Source organism: Syngnathus scovelli, chromosome 10 (assembly GCF_024217435.2).
Source record: "Syngnathus scovelli strain Florida chromosome 10, RoL_Ssco_1.2, whole genome shotgun sequence".
NCBI lineage: Eukaryota > Metazoa > Chordata > Actinopteri > Syngnathiformes > Syngnathidae > Syngnathus > Syngnathus scovelli.
The window spans coordinates 1,636,902-1,653,707 of NC_090856.1; the positions used below are offsets into that span (position 1 = coordinate 1,636,902).

Consider the following 16,806-nt stretch of genomic DNA (forward strand, 5'->3'; position numbering starts at 1 on the left):
AAAAAAATGCATGTTTGGGGTCTTAATATTCTAGCACACATTTTCAGTTTGAATTGTCACGCTTTGATTTAAACTGCCTTGATTTATTTTAAATTACTGTTGCAATTGTCAGATGTCAGAATATCACTAATGAAAATCATGAATCATTAATTAAGGTCCTTGTCATGTTTTTTTTTTTGTCAAGCCATGAATGTGGTTGTTAATCATGCATGCTTGAATATAGATAGGATCGTATACAAAGTAAATCTCATCACACGAATACAATGACGGTTTGTAAAATCCAGTTTTACGAATGCATTGCCTCTTATAGACACGTTTGTACGTATATGAAAAATAAACTGCTAATATACAATAGTAGTAAAAAAAAAAAAAAAAAGCTCTTCCACTGTGCTTTTGAAGTAATACTGTACATATATTTTAGGCATGGGAACCTGTCCACTCGTCCAAAGGGTTTGCACCCATTGGTCCGTAGTGGCATTCCAGAGCCGCTGAGAGCTGAAGTATGGCAGCTGCTGGCCGGTTGCCACGACAACCATGACCTGCTTGAACACTATCGCATCCTCATCACCAAGGTAAATAAATGAATGACAGAAAAGTCATAGTTCAAACAAAGTTCCCCTTGGTTAACACGGAAAAACAGTCCACTTTTTTTTCCAAATACAAACAATTCCACTTTACATATTTTAGGTTTATTAGACTATATTTTTCTGCAATTGGCTGGCGACAGGTAAGCTATAAGGTGTACTTTGCTTCTCCACAGCTGTGATTAACTTTAGCGCAGAGAAATAATGGCAGATTAGGTTATTTGCTTTTCAAACACCCCTGTATATTTTATATCATCTATTATATTTATTTTTTGTATGTAAACCTTTCAAGGAGATTTAATTGGTGGAACGGTGCATCCTCATCATGATATATATTTTTTAAACACTGCAATAATTATTATGCATGTATTAATAATGCATTTAAAAAAATCTCAGAAAGAAATTTGGCGGAGGTCCATCTTGGGTTTTTGAGTGATATATTTGTTAATGAGTGGGCAGAATGACAAAGAGGCAGCAGCAGCTGGGCGAGCTGGTGATATGAACACACAAAGAAGACAAAGATCTTGGCTTTTATGGCAAATACAATACCGCAGAGCGACCGCCATCAAAAGGCACGAAGGATGAAGTCAGGATAGTCTGCTTAAAAAGATGGAGTGAGCAAATAGATGAGAGGGAAGGAATCTGTGTCAATAACAAAATCTGGCAGACTTTAGTTTTTCTCCGAGTCACTTTTTCAAGTTGTTGGTCATCAACTGTCTGTCTTCCCTGTTGCGTAATAATTCTCACTACCTTAATTTTTGTTGTATTATTTTTTTTTCCATAGGCAGCACCATTTTTATTGTTTTGTTCCAAGGGACACTTTTCTGTCTCTCGCTTCTTGTCCAAGCCTTATTTTTTTATTTTTTATTTCAGATGACTTATTTTCAATTGAGTGACTGTTGCACACCCAAGCCAGCCACCCACGTCCTGTCTTGCCGGAGTACGGTATTGATAGGCGGGCGCTGCGGCTATTAATAGCAGCACAAAATGAATGGATGGAACTGAGGGAATATAAAAGGAGAGAGGCAAAGAGGGAACAATGACAGTGATGGCTGGGGTGATGTGGAGCATATTAATGTCGACTCTCTGGGCTCAGTGACAACATTAATGCTAATTGAGTTGCAAGTAATTGGACTCGCGCCCTTATTGGAAAGGTTTAAGTGTAAATAATTGCAGTTTGTATTGCGAGAGATTTTGGTTGTGGTTATTTAAAGCCTGGTGAATGGATTCATAATTAATTAATTAATTAATTGATTTATTTAGTAGGTCTCGGCCTATGGCTTGTGACCTTGATATCACAAGTATCATTTTCGGCGTTGCATTACTTACAATTACATTCATCACAGTCAGAAATGCACACACGCACGCACACACACACACGCGTCCTCAGGGCATCTGAGACATTTACAAATAACTCTGAGCTGGCGCAGCACTATATTTGCAGTTGGGTTTGGTGTTTGCCGGTGACATTTTAACAACCTTTTCGTTTCCCTCAAGCCGAACAAGCCCAAGGTGCGCTACTACGCTTGAACCTCCATTTGAAATAGCTTGGCCGGGCTATTTCCAGGCTTGTATTTTCCAAAGCCCAGCGACACACAGCAGCCAGTCTATTAAGGGGTCAGCACCTCTTTGTGACATCAACACTTTCACCGTAGGTTCACTAGTCTCTAAAAAAGAAACTATACCTTCTAAAACTAGAGTGAGTCGTTACAGTATCGGTCTATTCTCAAAGCCCTCCAGCTCCTATTCACATTGCACGGACCAGTGGGCACCAGAAAAGTATTTATGTAAACAAACTGCAGTATATAAGCGAGTGGAAATTAAATATACTGTACATATAATGAAAAATAAAACCATACCCGCGGTATTCCTAGATGTATATCTTGTAAGCGTTTGTAAAATATCACACAGTGCACGTGCGAGTCTGCGTGCGTGTTGCCATCGCCTTCTAGCCATCCTGACACTGATATGACAGCTCGGATTAAGGAGATCCAGCCTAAAGCATCTTCTCTGGTCTCAGCGTTTCTGTGTCACATTGCCTGCCGAGTGGAGCCCGACTGTATAATACTGTACAATTGATCTTCTCAAAACAAGGTTTAAAAGAAAATAAAAAACATTGACCATGGCATGGAAAAGACAAACGTCTAGTAAATTATTGCTGAGATTTGAGCCTTAGCAGACAAATCAAATGCAAATATTCAGTCCACTCCTGTGTTTGTCGGATTAAATATTTACACCTAACCTCTACGTATGAATAAGAGATGCATCATGACCTACATGCAGCAAGGACAAGAGTGAGAGAATAATAAGTATACATATCAGAACCCGAGTGGTCTGACAGGTCTTTAGCGCCGTGAGATGAAATGGAAAGTGATAGATGGTCATTCCAGCAGGCAGCTTAAGATCTTTGACCTTAAGATTTTTCGCTTTTCCACATTTTTACTCCAGCACAGCCTACACAGTACATTAAGACTCCAACTATGGACTGATACCACGTGTGAGAAGTTAGAAGCGTCATGAATTCGTTGTGTTGATTTGTTATTTGTTATTCCTATTTATTTTTTTTTTAAATAATAATTCATGTTACTTAAATGTAGGCCTGGTGTGTTTTCATAACAGCGAGTAGTGAAATGCAAATTTGATCTCGGGGTGGAGCGGGATTGAATTGTGGGAAGCATTCACCTTTGTTTCCAAGTGGCCCCGCAGGCTCACTTTGGTAGAAGAATGAATAATTAACAGTTGCCTTCTGGTGGTGTTTTTCATCAGTGTCCACAGCGCTGAGCTTGAGCTGAGCCGAGCCGAGCTCTCCATTGACTGGTTCCTTACAGAGTAACAGCTGTTGCATTTCTAGCTGACTTACATTTCTATCTGCCTTTTATGGTGCATAATTCATTAATTGAATATTACAGTGTTCATCGATTCTATCGGAATCACTTAGTATTTGATTTTTATTAGCCGGTTGAAAAATGTTACGTATTACAATCAGAAAAGAATTCCATCGATGTCTACATAAAATTTTCGGTTTGAGTCGCAGTCTCTTTTCCTGTACTTCGAAAAATGACAGACTGCATGTGGGATGCAAAGGACAGCTATATGGAACGAAGTGGGAAAGTGAAAAATGGAGAGCCTGAGGTTTCTGCTTCATATCCAATATGTGAGCTATTGCTAATATTTCGACTTACTATATGTGCTTGTACCACTGGGAAAAGCCATTGTGACGGACGGATCGGTTCGGAGCCTCAGGTGAAGAAGGGAGTAGAGTCGTCCAACGGTGAGCAGGCTGAGAGAGCAAGGAAGAGGGGGAGGGCGGGTGTGTAAAGAGAGAGACTGAGTGTGCGAGCTCCAAAGACTATGTAGAGAGGGAGGGAGGGAAGTGTAAGCCAGTCACAGCATCTCTCCTTCTTACTGCACCAGGGCTGAGGGACTCTTGGTCCCATTGTTTTGCTTGCTGCAGAATTAGCACACTTCCATTTGTGTAGTCATCTTTTTTTTTTGGTCATTTATTTTTATATTCTGCATTTAGGATCTTTTTTTTTTTTGTCTTTGTGCCTGCTACACAGGATTTATAGATGACCAAAATGGCTTATCATGCTCCGGAATTACATTTCGCAGAGGACACTGGTTAAAACTGGGACGCCTTTTTGGTTTTTTTGAATGCTACTGTAACGGATTTCCCTTTTGTTGCGCAGCAAGTTTTTTTTTCTTCTATGGGCGTCAGACATACAGAGAGAAGAGTTAAAGGCAAAGCTCGACAGGACCCCCATCCCTCTACAAAAGAATGAATGCTTTAAAAGACAAGTTGCAAAATCTATGGAGGAAAATGGGCTGAATCCCAAGACAAGAATGCAAGAGAGGTGAAAAAAGTGCTTGTCGGATTCTACCTCCACTCTCTGTGTGTGTGTGTGTGTGTGTGTGTGTGTGTGTGTGTGTGTGTGTGCCGGCGGATTGCTGAGGAGTCAAAGTGAGTGGAGCGCTGAGTTATTCAGCTGGCCTCTCATAGCTCCTAGAGAGTCCCTCCTTCCTTCCTTCCTTCCTTCCTTTCTTTCTTTCATTCTTTCACCTGCCTGCACGGAAGTCTGATATTTCATGCCTTCATCGGACTCAACCACCATTTCATGCACCTGTTGTCTTCAAAATACACAACTTTGAGAGGACGTTTTCTACTCTTGGTGTTACGCACAAAATATTTTTTGCGGCACGTTGTACAGTGGATTTTTTTATTTTTTCTGTCTGCACACGGATGCCTTGCTCCGCTCAACAACAGCGTGTACGCTGAGAGAATTGTGACATTATCTCGTGTGGATATCCCGCTGTTTTTTTTAGCCCGTGTCTGTGTTTTGACTCTCACAATGGTTAGGCACACATGAGCTCCAGACAATGCCGAGGACCACCAAAATAAGGGAAGCTTGCAAACACAGTAACCCCATAAAACAGTCAAACGGTGATGCCACTTCCACTTTTTTTTAGCAAATGGGTGCCAAATTAGCCATTATTGGTCATACCTTTTTTTTTTTTTTTTTCCCCCTCCTGGGAATCTGCCCAACATTTTTAATACACTGAGCTCTCGGTAAGGTTCCTTTCCTCGCAAGCTCTTTCATCTGTGTCTTTGTGAAAACAGCTTATGTCCTCAGCCTTTTGGTGTTAGCTCTTTTAAAATGGGCGATAAAGGCCACACGCTGGCAAGCAAAGCAGCATGAACCTCACCTTTACGACAGATGCTCACTTCAGCTATAATTCTACACGGCTTTTTTCTCCCCCCCCCCCTCCTCGCTACTCTTGAAAGCAACCTCCCTTTTTTCGTAAACCATGTGGAAAAGAAGGGCCTCAATCTATCCCCGCCAAAGCCCGAGCGATTTTTCTCCCGTCACTTTCCCCTTGATTGAGACTCATCAATGTGAAAGTCAGGTGAACGTGAGCAAGGGTAGCGCATTAAGATCTATTAAGTAAAGGTGGCTACAGGGACCTGGAACAGTGGGAGGGGAGGAGGCAATTTGCACTTTCATGCCGTTGCCTTGTGGAAATTGCACCGTAAACCTGTCTCCCGAGGAAACACCCGGAACAATGAATCTGTCCGACATGACGACTGATCCCATGCTCGCACCGAACGGCAGCCGCGGAGACGTCTTTTCCGGTTTGCCTTCAAACCACTCCTGTCCCTTAGGCTGGGCCTTCAAGAAAGGTTTAGAGGCTTGCATCCTGGAGACGGCTGTCGTGGTCCTCCTGACCGTTCTCATTATCGTCGGGAACTTGACGGTGATCTTCGTATTCCACTGCGCCCCGCTGCTCCATCACTACAACACCAGCTATTTTATCCAGACCATGGCCTACGCCGATCTCCTGGTTGGTCTCAGCTGCCTGGTGCCCACGTTGTCTTTGCTCCACTACCCTGCAAGTGGCCAGGAGCCCATCACCTGTCAAGTCTTCAGCTATGTCATCTCAGTTCTCAAAAGTGTTTCCATGGCTTGTTTGGCCTGTATCAGTGTGGACCGCTATCTGGCGATAACACAACCGCTATCTTACAACCAACTGGTGACGCCGTGTCGACTACGGGTCTGCATCACCATCATCTGGGTTTACTCCAGCTTGGTCTTCTTGCCTTCTTTCTTCGGTTGGGGCAAGCCGGGCTACCACGGGGACGTTTTTGAGTGGTGCGCCCAGTCTTGGCCCACCTCAGCCGTCTTTACAGGCTTTGTGGTGTGCTTGCTGTACGCACCTGCCACACTTGTGGTGTGTTTCACCTACTACCACATTTTTCGCATTTGCCAGCAGCACAACAGGGACATCAGTGAACGCCGGGCACGTTTTCCTACCCAAGACATGGATACGGTGGATGGAGATAAGGATGGGCATCAAGGAGGGCATGGACCGGATCGGCGTTACGCCATGGTGCTCTTCCGCATCACCAGCGTGTTCTATATGCTCTGGCTCCCCTACATCATCTACTTTGTGTTGGAAAGCTCCCATGTTCTGGACAGCCCAGCGTTTTCCTTCATTACCACTTGGCTAGCAATTAGCAACAGTTTTTGCAACTGTGTCATCTACAGCTTGTCCAATAGCGTGTTCCGCTTGGGCATGCGTCGGCTCTCGCAGACCATTTGCTCCTTCAGTCACTGTGCTGCTGACGATAGAGACTTTGGGAAGCCCAAACCACGGAAAAGGGCAAACTCTTGCTCCATCTGATGAAGGCTTAGGAGACTCATTGACTACATACACTGAATTGAAATGTTTAAAAAAAAAAGAAAATAATTTATGTTGATACTTTTTGGCGTTGTAGCTGTTTTGAACTTTAAGTATGGTTGAGTCAACATTGAGCCTGTTACGTTTCTCTGTAAATTTCAATATTTATAATTGAGCGAGATCATTTTTCAGGTCTACTCACAAACTTGTTTGGAGGTTAATTGATTTGTTGACAGCCATAATGCTGTTTTAGGTTTTTAAAAATTGTCAACATAGTATGGGCAAAGGTTTGAAACATATCTACTTCATTTAGTGATGTTGAGCTGAAATTTGCTTTATTTTTTAGCTTTGTGGGAGGAAAAAAAAAAGACATTTCAAAATGTTGCCATTGCTAGATTGTTTTGACACAGCTAATTAAATATTGAAACTGACAATGAGGTTATGCAGAGCTGCTTTTAACTCATCACGACATCCGCCACAGACTTTGAGCCAATGAGCCAAAACCTCTGAAATGTCTTTAGGAAAAAAATCATAATAGTGAAGCCATTTCCAAAGCACAAACATGCTGTAGTAAGTTCAACGTTGTCAAGATTTAAAGATGGCGGCAATCCCTTCCACCGCAAGTCGACTTGCGTGCAACTCATACTTCATTAAGTCACATTCATGGAGCACAATTAACGTAAATATATGAACTTATTTTTGTTAGCTGGGCATCATAAATCTGTTTATTAAAATGCCAAAGCTGACCCCTGACATTTTCCTGCCGCTAAACTTAAGACGCCATGACAATACTGTTAACTTCATATTGATTGATTGAAACGTCATATTTTTACTGATTAATTTGCAATTAACTCATTCACTGCCAACCCAGTTCATATCTTTGACAAAACCGTCAATGGCACTGAATGAGTTAACGGCATAGCATAGTTGGAAAATTTGAAATAATATCAAAATATATGGCTAGGTAGCGATGTACCCCAATAGTTCAGCCCATGAAATAGATGACTTCAAAATAATAGCTATTAATTTAAAAAATGGTGAAAAGCCTTTTTAGCCAAGGAGTTTTAATGACTACTTTATCTCAGTTGTTCTTCAAGTGTCTGATGTCTGAATGGTGTCTTTTAAATGATAAAGCTTGTGGAGATTTTGTGGCATCTAAATGCCTGATAGCAGTTGACTCGTTGTGCTAAATGCTCTTCTGCTCTCTTCGTTGGACAAAATGACCCCAGTGCTAGTGCTATGGAATAGATAGATAGATAGATGGGGCCTGAATTTATTTTCATATACAGGTAGTTATGGCAACAACACGGATAAAATTTATGACGTAATCGTACCCAAATATGATCAAATTTGAAATGTGATTGTCGTCAGAGGTTTCACAAATTGTTCTTTTATAAGTGTGACTTTTAGAATTGTGAATTTGTGTGTTAGACTCACCGTTTGAAACATTCAGGAGACATTGAATGCTAAAGCTAAATCAATGTCTGTCTTTTAAAACAAAATTTGAATTCAAAATAATCTCCAGTGCAGTAATATATTTTTATTTTTGGGATTTGATGATGTTAAATATTTATCTCATGAAAATAATGTATCAACCTTCACACTGTAAATGACTATACTATAATGTTGTGTGTGTGTGTGTTGCAAACTTGTTGTACAGTAAAAAAATATATATATATACCTATTGTGTTAAATAGGCTTCTAATGTTTTGATTAGAGGAAGCAGTGTGATGTTAGCACAGTATCTATTTTTTTAATTTGGGAAATTTTGCCAAAGGCCTCAGTTTTGCTGTTGCTGCCAACCAAATAAAGGCGACAATAACAGTCAAGTCACATTTGATTATTGTCTGCTTAGGTCATTAAAAAAAAAAAATACTAATACAGCGCAGATATCCCAAAGTCACGAAGTACTTTCATAAATGCACTTTGTCTAAAAAGCAGGTTTTAACTATCATTGTAAAAAAAAAAAAAACATGATTAAAGGTGTCAGAAAAAATTTCTAAAGTTGTCACGACGGCTTAGCGCTGACCACTGTCGAGTCGTGCTATGTACATAAAGCTATAAAAGAAATTCTCCAGTTTAAGACACCAAATTCATTTATTCAAGTTGTTTTAATGATTCCCTTTTATCTGATATGTTATGCTCCTCCCCCCCCCAAAAAAAAAACATTTTCTTGCTCCAAGTTGTCTGCCAAAGCAACAGCAGCTTCCAAGCTGAGGCCCTCCCTCCCTCCCTCCCTCCCTTTCAGTATTCATGACCTCCACTATATAAGGAATTCCCTTTCATTGCCACAATTGGCAGCATGCACGCACGACTTCCGCTTTTCCGTTTTTGATTGAGCCAGACCACCTGACCTTCTTTGAGGTGGGGAAAGTCATCATTTGAAGGAAAGCTGCTTCTATTGCTTACGTGCTTGACACGAGATGGGCGCACTGCAGCATTTGGATTTATTTTCAGAGCTCGTCGAAATGAGAGATCACGAGCCAAGAAATGATTATCGAATCTAAAATATCATGCTCGGCTTACGTTTATGGTAATGCGGCAAAGAGCTAATATAACTTTGCTGTGCTAGACGAACAGAAAGGAGGTAGTTACACTCCAGTTGTGTGATCCCAGGAAGCTCTTTATTTTAATTCGATGCTTTTATACTCTAATCAATACTGCCGGCTTCTCTCGGAACATTTTAGTTGCATTAAATAACGCAAAGCGGTCAAATCACTCCCATGGTTATGAAGCTTATACTGTAATTTCCTCTTTTAATATTGCTCCTGTTTTTCCAGGCAGAGTAATTTGTAATTGTTAATCATAGCGAAGAGTTAAATGTACCTTTAATTAACCACTTTAAAATGATTATAATGTCACAGCTTGCATTACTTGGAATGGCGTTTTTTGGTTGTATTTTGTAACACATTCCATTATTTAATGCTTCTTGGCAATGGTTGAAACAAATTAAAATTTGGAATCGGTTTTGACTTGAAAAATGTGGGTGCGTCAAATTGAATCAAAACAATTTTGCTCAATTGTTGCACATGCATTTTAGCCTAATTTGACCAAAAATAATAACAGCAAAACAATATAATTTTAAATTGTTCCAGTTTTCTTAAGTCAAACCATTGCTGAACTTGCAGTGACAAATCGAAGTCTGGAAACCAATGAATTGTTTTTGACTGCCAGTAGCTCCATTTCAGATTGGAAGCTAGTCCAGATTGAGGCAGGTATGAGATGCAAATTGTTCCTCACATGTCTCTTCAGTGGAGCGAATGTTCCATGAAAGTCGTTTATTGCTCCGTTTGTTTCTATATTGCTTATATTAGTGTCGCGTCCATGTAGCATTTGTTTTCTCTGAGATGGAAACGCACCATCCCAGCCATGCTTCTAATTAATATTTTCAGATTGAACACATTTTCATAATGTTAAAGACAGCAGCACTTTGCCAATTTAATTACTCGAGCCATTATGAAATACAGCTTGCAGTGTATTCATAATAGCACATGGAGACACGCCTGAGGCTGTCCTGAAAATGAATGCAGCTGCTTTGCACTTGTGTTGCCACTTTTCTCCACATGCAAGTATTGTATATTGTATAAAAGTATTGTATAAAAATTAACACTGGAAAAATGGTCGCAATAATTAAGTTATAAATTTAAAAAAAATAATTAATCTATATATATTAGTTTAATATATAAATATATAAATTTAATTAATATTAAATAAATATATATAGCAATATATAAATTATATTATATATAATACGTATATGTATAATATATGAATATATAATACATATATTAATATAATAAGTGAATGTATATCTGTTTTAAACAAGTCAAAGATGTCCAAAATCAGCGATTAGTTGAAATTGTGTCAGGCTATTAATTGCAAGCCAAATCACAAGTCTGGTTTCAGTTCCCAACGTAGCTTAATGAAATCTCGAGCCACCCTGACCATTAAAATGCCATGGCATAGTTACAAAGGCTGATGAATTAGCAATCTGCTCAGTCGTCCAGATGTTGCCACCCGCCCCGAAAGCCTCCAGGGGAGCCGCTCCAAAGTTCTTTGCCAGCCACCAAGGATAAAGGTCTCAGGAGTGCTGTTTTTTAATTACCGTGCTGCTGTCCTTTTGAATATCATACCAATAGATTATCTCAGCAAATCCCCTGAAGTAAAGAGAACACCAAATGACACAGGCAGTGATTTGCATGGATATTCCTTGTCGTCTACAGCGGATTAGAAAAAGATGACACTCTCCTGTTCATATGCCAGTTTTTGTGACATAAAGAGGCAGAAGAAATAGCAACTTGAACAGGGGCGTGTTTCCGTTCAACAAGCATTTTCTCTCATTTGCCTCACACATTGGTTCTTCAAGCTTCCAGACTGCAAATTGTTGTTTTGAAAAATGGTGGCTGCTCCAAATGACTTTTGACTTGCCAGGGAAGCACTTTCTGTTGACCTGAACTTTCCAAGGTTTGCTGAGCACGCATTTATTCCAAACAACAGCCATGTTCATGCTTTAAATAATCCACCGGTCAAGAAAAGGAAACCTTGGAGACTAATAATACCTACTTCTGGTATTCGCCTTCATAGCTATAGAGGGTTTATTTATTTATCAAAAGCAATTTTTTTTTGTGGTTGAGGGTTCTTCAAGATCCCAACCGCAAAAAAAAAATATAGGAATGGTCACATTAATTAATTAATTTGTTTATTATTTTCAACTGTCCAATCTTGACAAAGTCGGGCACAATTGTCATTCTTGCAGTGATTCACTTCAACGTTGATTAGCTTCTCATAGCTTCAAAGACTTTTTTTTGTTTGTTTCTGAGCTATTGATTAGAACATAAGATTGCTTTTCCTTCCTTGCATAGGTGATTTATTTCATTTTTGTTCCCTTTTCTGACTCACGAAACGACTTGTCATAGTGGTTGCCATGGTTTTAGTGCGAGCGGAATCCTTTCTGATTGGTCCTACTGTCACTGAAGGACTTAGTGGGATCTGAGTGTTCAGCTGTACTGAGCCAGTGTCTATCATTTGTATCTTGTTGATTTAGCAAAGCATGCCACCTCGCATCAGACACTTTCCAAGGGCAGCTTCCCCTCTCCCGAGTTACGCAATACTGTCAAAGCAGCATGATAGAACGCTCGCTTGCGTACCAACGGCGACTCCGAGGAGGACAATTAGATAACCAGGACAAATTTATTATTGTTCAAATTTTATTATTATTATTATGTTTGATGAGTGAAATCATTTGTCTGTCACTTGCATCTGCAAAAAATGATGGGACGTATTTATATTTCCAACAAACTCGCAAGTAGGAAGCTCTCCCGTGGCAAACATTTTATTGCAATGACTTTTTATAGTGGTGTGATTGATGCGGACCAATATCAGTCATCTGTCAGAGATGGAGCCCATCAGCCAATGCCGTTAGACACGTTTGACTGGCGAAGGAAGGGTCACATCTGTCTCAAATAAAATAGCATCCCTATGATGAAAAAAAAAATGGCAATCAACCTCAGTGTTCCAGTACAGTAGATGTTTTTGGTCAAACTCCAAATTGATGATTTAAAAGGATGTTAAAGTGGGCAGGTTTGGACACATGACTATTTTTAGCTGGGTGTGTGAAATAAGTTACCTGTCGTAAAAGCTTGAGTAATAGTACATGCCTGCAGGCTGCAATTAGAGGAAGCCTCTCGTTCCCCTCTGTGTACATCTCTCTCTCTCTCTCCTCTTCTGTCTCTCCACGTTATCTCCTCTCGCCATTCTTCCAAGCCATCACTCTTTGCCTCTTTCATTCTCTCCTTATTTCCATCTGTCTTGTTTTCTGCCTTCTGTCAATCAGTTTGCAATCCACCAGGGGATATATGGCTGAAAGCTTCATTCAGTGCGAAGAAATAATACATGCGCGCCGAGGTTAGCTTGCAGCGCTCATTCTTTATTAATTACCTCCGTGTGTATTATTTTGTATGAAGATTTCGGTTCCAACCTGTCGAATAGTATATTCCTGCTCGTGTTGTTCGTCAGCTTTGTTGACATTTGAGCGGCAAAGGTTGGTATTTTTCAAGGAAGATGCCATTTTAGCCTTGACCTTTCATGTTTCATGTATATTTTAGTGCACATAGGTGCCAATAGGTGACCTCATCAATATGTATAAGATCCTTTGCTAGGCAAGCTTTAACTTTTTTTTTTCCTCTGACAATCATAACTTGTTGAGCATATTAGAAACCAACAAAAAAAAATGGCCGCTGGCTAAATCAATTTTTAAGTTTTTATTTACTATATATTTTATTTATTGATTTTATTTTATTTTTCTACTGGCTCCTCTTATCACAGCCGCAGATTCTCTGTCACTGTGTTGCTTCCAATGCGAGAAGGAACCAAACACACTGCCCACTGCCCTCTAGATCCCCTTGAACATCGGCGTCCACTGAATCACCTGTAGCGGCGGCGGCGGTGGATGGATCAGTCACAGTGAAGGTCCTTTGGATGCTAGTGATAGTAATAATAATGCTGGGCTGTGCACGGTTATCAGCTTTTCTCCAGCTGTCTTCAGAAAATAAGCCTAGCATGCCTCACTCAATTTCTTATGTAATCTGTTGCAATCGTCCCGGGCTAGCCTGCTATAAAGACATGCTAATTGGAACCTTCCTAATTGGAAGCCATTTTATGAACGCACGTATGGAGGAAGATGGACTTATTTTCATAGAACTAGTTGTGCAGGTGGAAGTCGGGTATCGTGACAGAAAATTGATGGTGCTGATGAGGCTGCAGTTCCTGCGGAACACCTCAGCCCCCCCCTTCCCCTTCCCCTCCCTCCCCACAGAGATTACAGAGCTGCTGGTTTCAGCATTTGCATTTTACATGTGACACAGTCATCTAAATGAGCAGCACGGAATTCACGTTTGGTTTTAGTACTTGCAGGGAAGGAGTGCAGGTGTGTTCAAATAAAGCAAGCAAAGCATTTGAGACAGCTCCACGTATAATGCAGCATTGTATTATAATAATTGGTATATTGTTAAATCAATCCTTCTGTGATTGTGTAGATAAAAATAATCATTGTTGTCTTTATCCAAACCAAGGCAGATTTTTTTTTTTTTTTTTTTTTTACCTCCACAAACTGGGACGCTTTATGTTAGCAACCTAAGAGTTTCAGTTCCACTTATTTGTGGAGTTTTTGAGTAATGAGGCTCTTAATTAGCAGAGACATGCATGGTTTATTAAATCAAAGCGTTTACGACTTTCAATGTCAAACAGATTCTTATTAGTCCTCATTGATATATGCGTGGTAATCAGGGCGATAGGAATTTTTTTTTGGGCCGATGCAGATAAAGGAAAATTTATATATAGAGAGAAATACAAAATGAATAAAAAAACACGAAATACGGAGACCATGAACTTGAAGCTTGTGCGTTGGCAGGGTTCATTTTCATTTTCTAAAAGTTTTCAACTGTATTTTTAAAAGCTCTGTTTTCTGGTGCTCCTAATGACGTGCCTTTCATTAAAAATTCCATTTCAGTATGATTTTCTGTGACATTTAGACCTTCACAGTTGGAGCCTAGCAAATAGTTAATATGCGCCAACAGTTTCAGGTTAGTGTACTCTCTGTCCTGAGCAGTGTTAAGATGGTTTATTTAAAGGACTGTGCATATTTATCGGCTAATGTGCACATCTCCCAACGCCATAGATTTTTTTTTTCAAAGACTTTGGACACAGTGACACGAGCAGTAAAGCTCTAATGATCTTGTGCGCATTTTAAAAGGTCACGAGATCGGACAGGCGGCTTTTAGTAGCATTTAAACGGCAGCGCTAAATAGGTAACTAAATATCTACGTTTGATTTTCAGTTCAACAAATAACAGAGTAAACACGAGGAATTGAAAAAGACACTCGATAGGAGCACGTTGAACTGTAGCAATTTATCCACTTGTTGCCAGACAAGGTTGCCATTAAAATTGCAATCCTGCAAAAAAAAAAAAAAAAAATTCCAATTATCTGCAATCTTATTTTTGTATCATTATTACACAACATAGTTAAACGTAGCCTGTTTCTCCCCAAACATGTATGAAGTATCTTAAGAAGAAAACTGACATTGTATTTGGTGCATTTATTACCAGATTAATATTATAATATATTGATAATATATATTATAATATAAATAATAAGATAATATAGAAAATATAAGAATATTAATTTTATAAATATATATTATTATATATTAATATGTTTTGTACCTTAATGTTATTCTCTGTTCCTTTTTAGGAATCTCATTAAGAAAATAACATTTTGCGTTAGGTTAAAAATAACTGTGCCGCCTGCATACATGCAAAGCTGTTTTTTTGCCCGTGCGGCTTAATGAACATACAGTAATGCACTTTGCAGCTGTTATATATTTAACACATAATGCACCTCCATGCCGCAAATCTTATTAAAATAGCACGCCAGCTCGCCTGCAGCGTGCATCGAATTTCATGGCATGTAAATGAAATGACTTCACATTCCAGCTTTTTATGAAAGCAAGCGCTGGCATTCAAGATCCATTTTCTATCATGTTTTATTATTCAGGTCACAGCTGAGCTGCTTTTCAAATGTTCTTTCTTTCCGTCACAATATATATTTTTGTTAATTAAAGTGGTGGCAGCTTGTTTTCCAGCACGCCATACATAACACGAGGGAGGAGGCGTTTAACATTCATGATGACATACAGTACAGCCCGAATGATAAATAAATATCGTCAGTGACAAGAGAGCAGAGCCGTGCAAGCAACAGATGGTAGGTATGGCTCCGACGGCATCGTGTCGTCGCTTTGCGATTTTATGATTAGACAGATGTGGGCGCGGGGAAAAATGGCGGCAAGAACCTTGAACTTTAAACAAGGTGATGAAAAAGCTGTTGAAGTTGAAAACGTCTTTCTAAATCCTACCGCCACTTGTTTTCCTTTCAGAAGTTGCACAATGACAGAAAACAAAAAAATACACAAAACTTTGTGGACGTGTGTTGACGAAGGGAAAAAAAAAAGTTTGGCACTTTTTGTAATCTTATACACGTTTCAGGATTCAGCTCAGGAGGCAGTGATCACTCGGGATATTCACCGTACCTTCCCTGCACATGACTACTTCAAGGACTCTGATGGAGATGGACAGGATTCACTCTTCAAGATCTGCAAGGTAAGAGGAAAATGTATTTTTATTTTATTTTATTAATCCTAGTTTAAATCCTGACTTAGAAATAGTCTGTAGGTTCTGAAAATCAATTAAAAATAAATTAAATAATACAAATAAATAAATAAAAACCAATGCAATGCAAATCAACTCATCAGCATCTTATATAATAAATTGAAGCGCTCTGTTATTGTGTTTCTCAAGAATGGAAACGTGACCTCCGAGTGTAAAGTAATGGAGCTACGGAAAAGGGCAAAGGAATTAAAGGGGGATTGTCGAGATGTTTTCCTATTTTTTGCTACCAACATTGTCTTGCTGTTATTCATCACAGTTATGCCAAGAAGAGATTAATGGATTAAATACAGCCATTGAATTATTGTCCTTGAATTCTCTTTGCCCAAGGTCCTTTGCAAAATGTTTTCTTGTACAAATGCACTTGGAGCACATTTTAGGAAATGACAATATGAAAGCCTGGTAAATTGATAATCATCATATTAAATCTATTAATCTAAATCATTTTAATTCAATTTGTTTCTACTGTTTGGAAAAACGGCAGCTACGTTTAAAAAAAATGAATCAAATACGACAGCAGCATGCAAATTTGATAGTTTGTTTGAGAATCTTGGTGGCAAGAAACACAATTATGGATTTAGGTTTTAGTCAAATGTCATTTTTGAATCAATTGTTATATTTTTGTGCTCTGTGAGAGGATGGCTTTACATTTTACATTGGGTCCGGACCCAAATAGGTCAGTGGTGAGCTGGCCTTCATTTGTATGCAAATGAATGTAGATTTGCTGCTGATAAGGTTGGCTGGATCTTGAGGCATGAGTGGGCTTCAGCCAAGCCAGAGTTTCCAGGACCCCTCTCCTCGCTAATATGCATGGGTCTTTAATCT

At 39.4% G+C, this 16,806-nt stretch overlaps 2 protein-coding genes across 3 annotated transcripts in view; both read left to right on the forward strand.

The window, feature by feature from the left end:
• The window catches only part of rabgap1l (RAB GTPase activating protein 1-like), a 39,943-nt gene that overhangs the window by 9,210 nt on the left and 13,927 nt on the right, over positions 1 to 16,806 (forward strand). For both annotated transcript variants that reach the window (XM_049728995.1, XM_049729003.1), the window contains exons 13-14: positions 422 to 572; positions 15,802 to 15,915. In XM_049728995.1, the coding sequence (XP_049584952.1) occupies positions 422 to 572; positions 15,802 to 15,915 (265 nt within the window). The remainder of the gene's footprint in view (positions 1 to 421; positions 573 to 15,801; positions 15,916 to 16,806) is intronic.
• On the forward strand, positions 1,431 to 8,590 carry gpr52 (G protein-coupled receptor 52). Its single transcript, XM_049729092.1, has one exon. The coding sequence runs from the start codon at positions 5,586 to 5,588 to the stop codon at positions 6,762 to 6,764; it is 1,179 nt and encodes a 392-aa protein (XP_049585049.1). The 5' UTR covers positions 1,431 to 5,585; the 3' UTR covers positions 6,765 to 8,590.

Coding starts and splice junctions, on each gene's coding strand:
- gpr52 (XM_049729092.1), top strand. CDS start 5,586: ATGCCGTTGCCTTGTGGAAATTGCACCGTAAACCTGTCTCCCGAGGAA.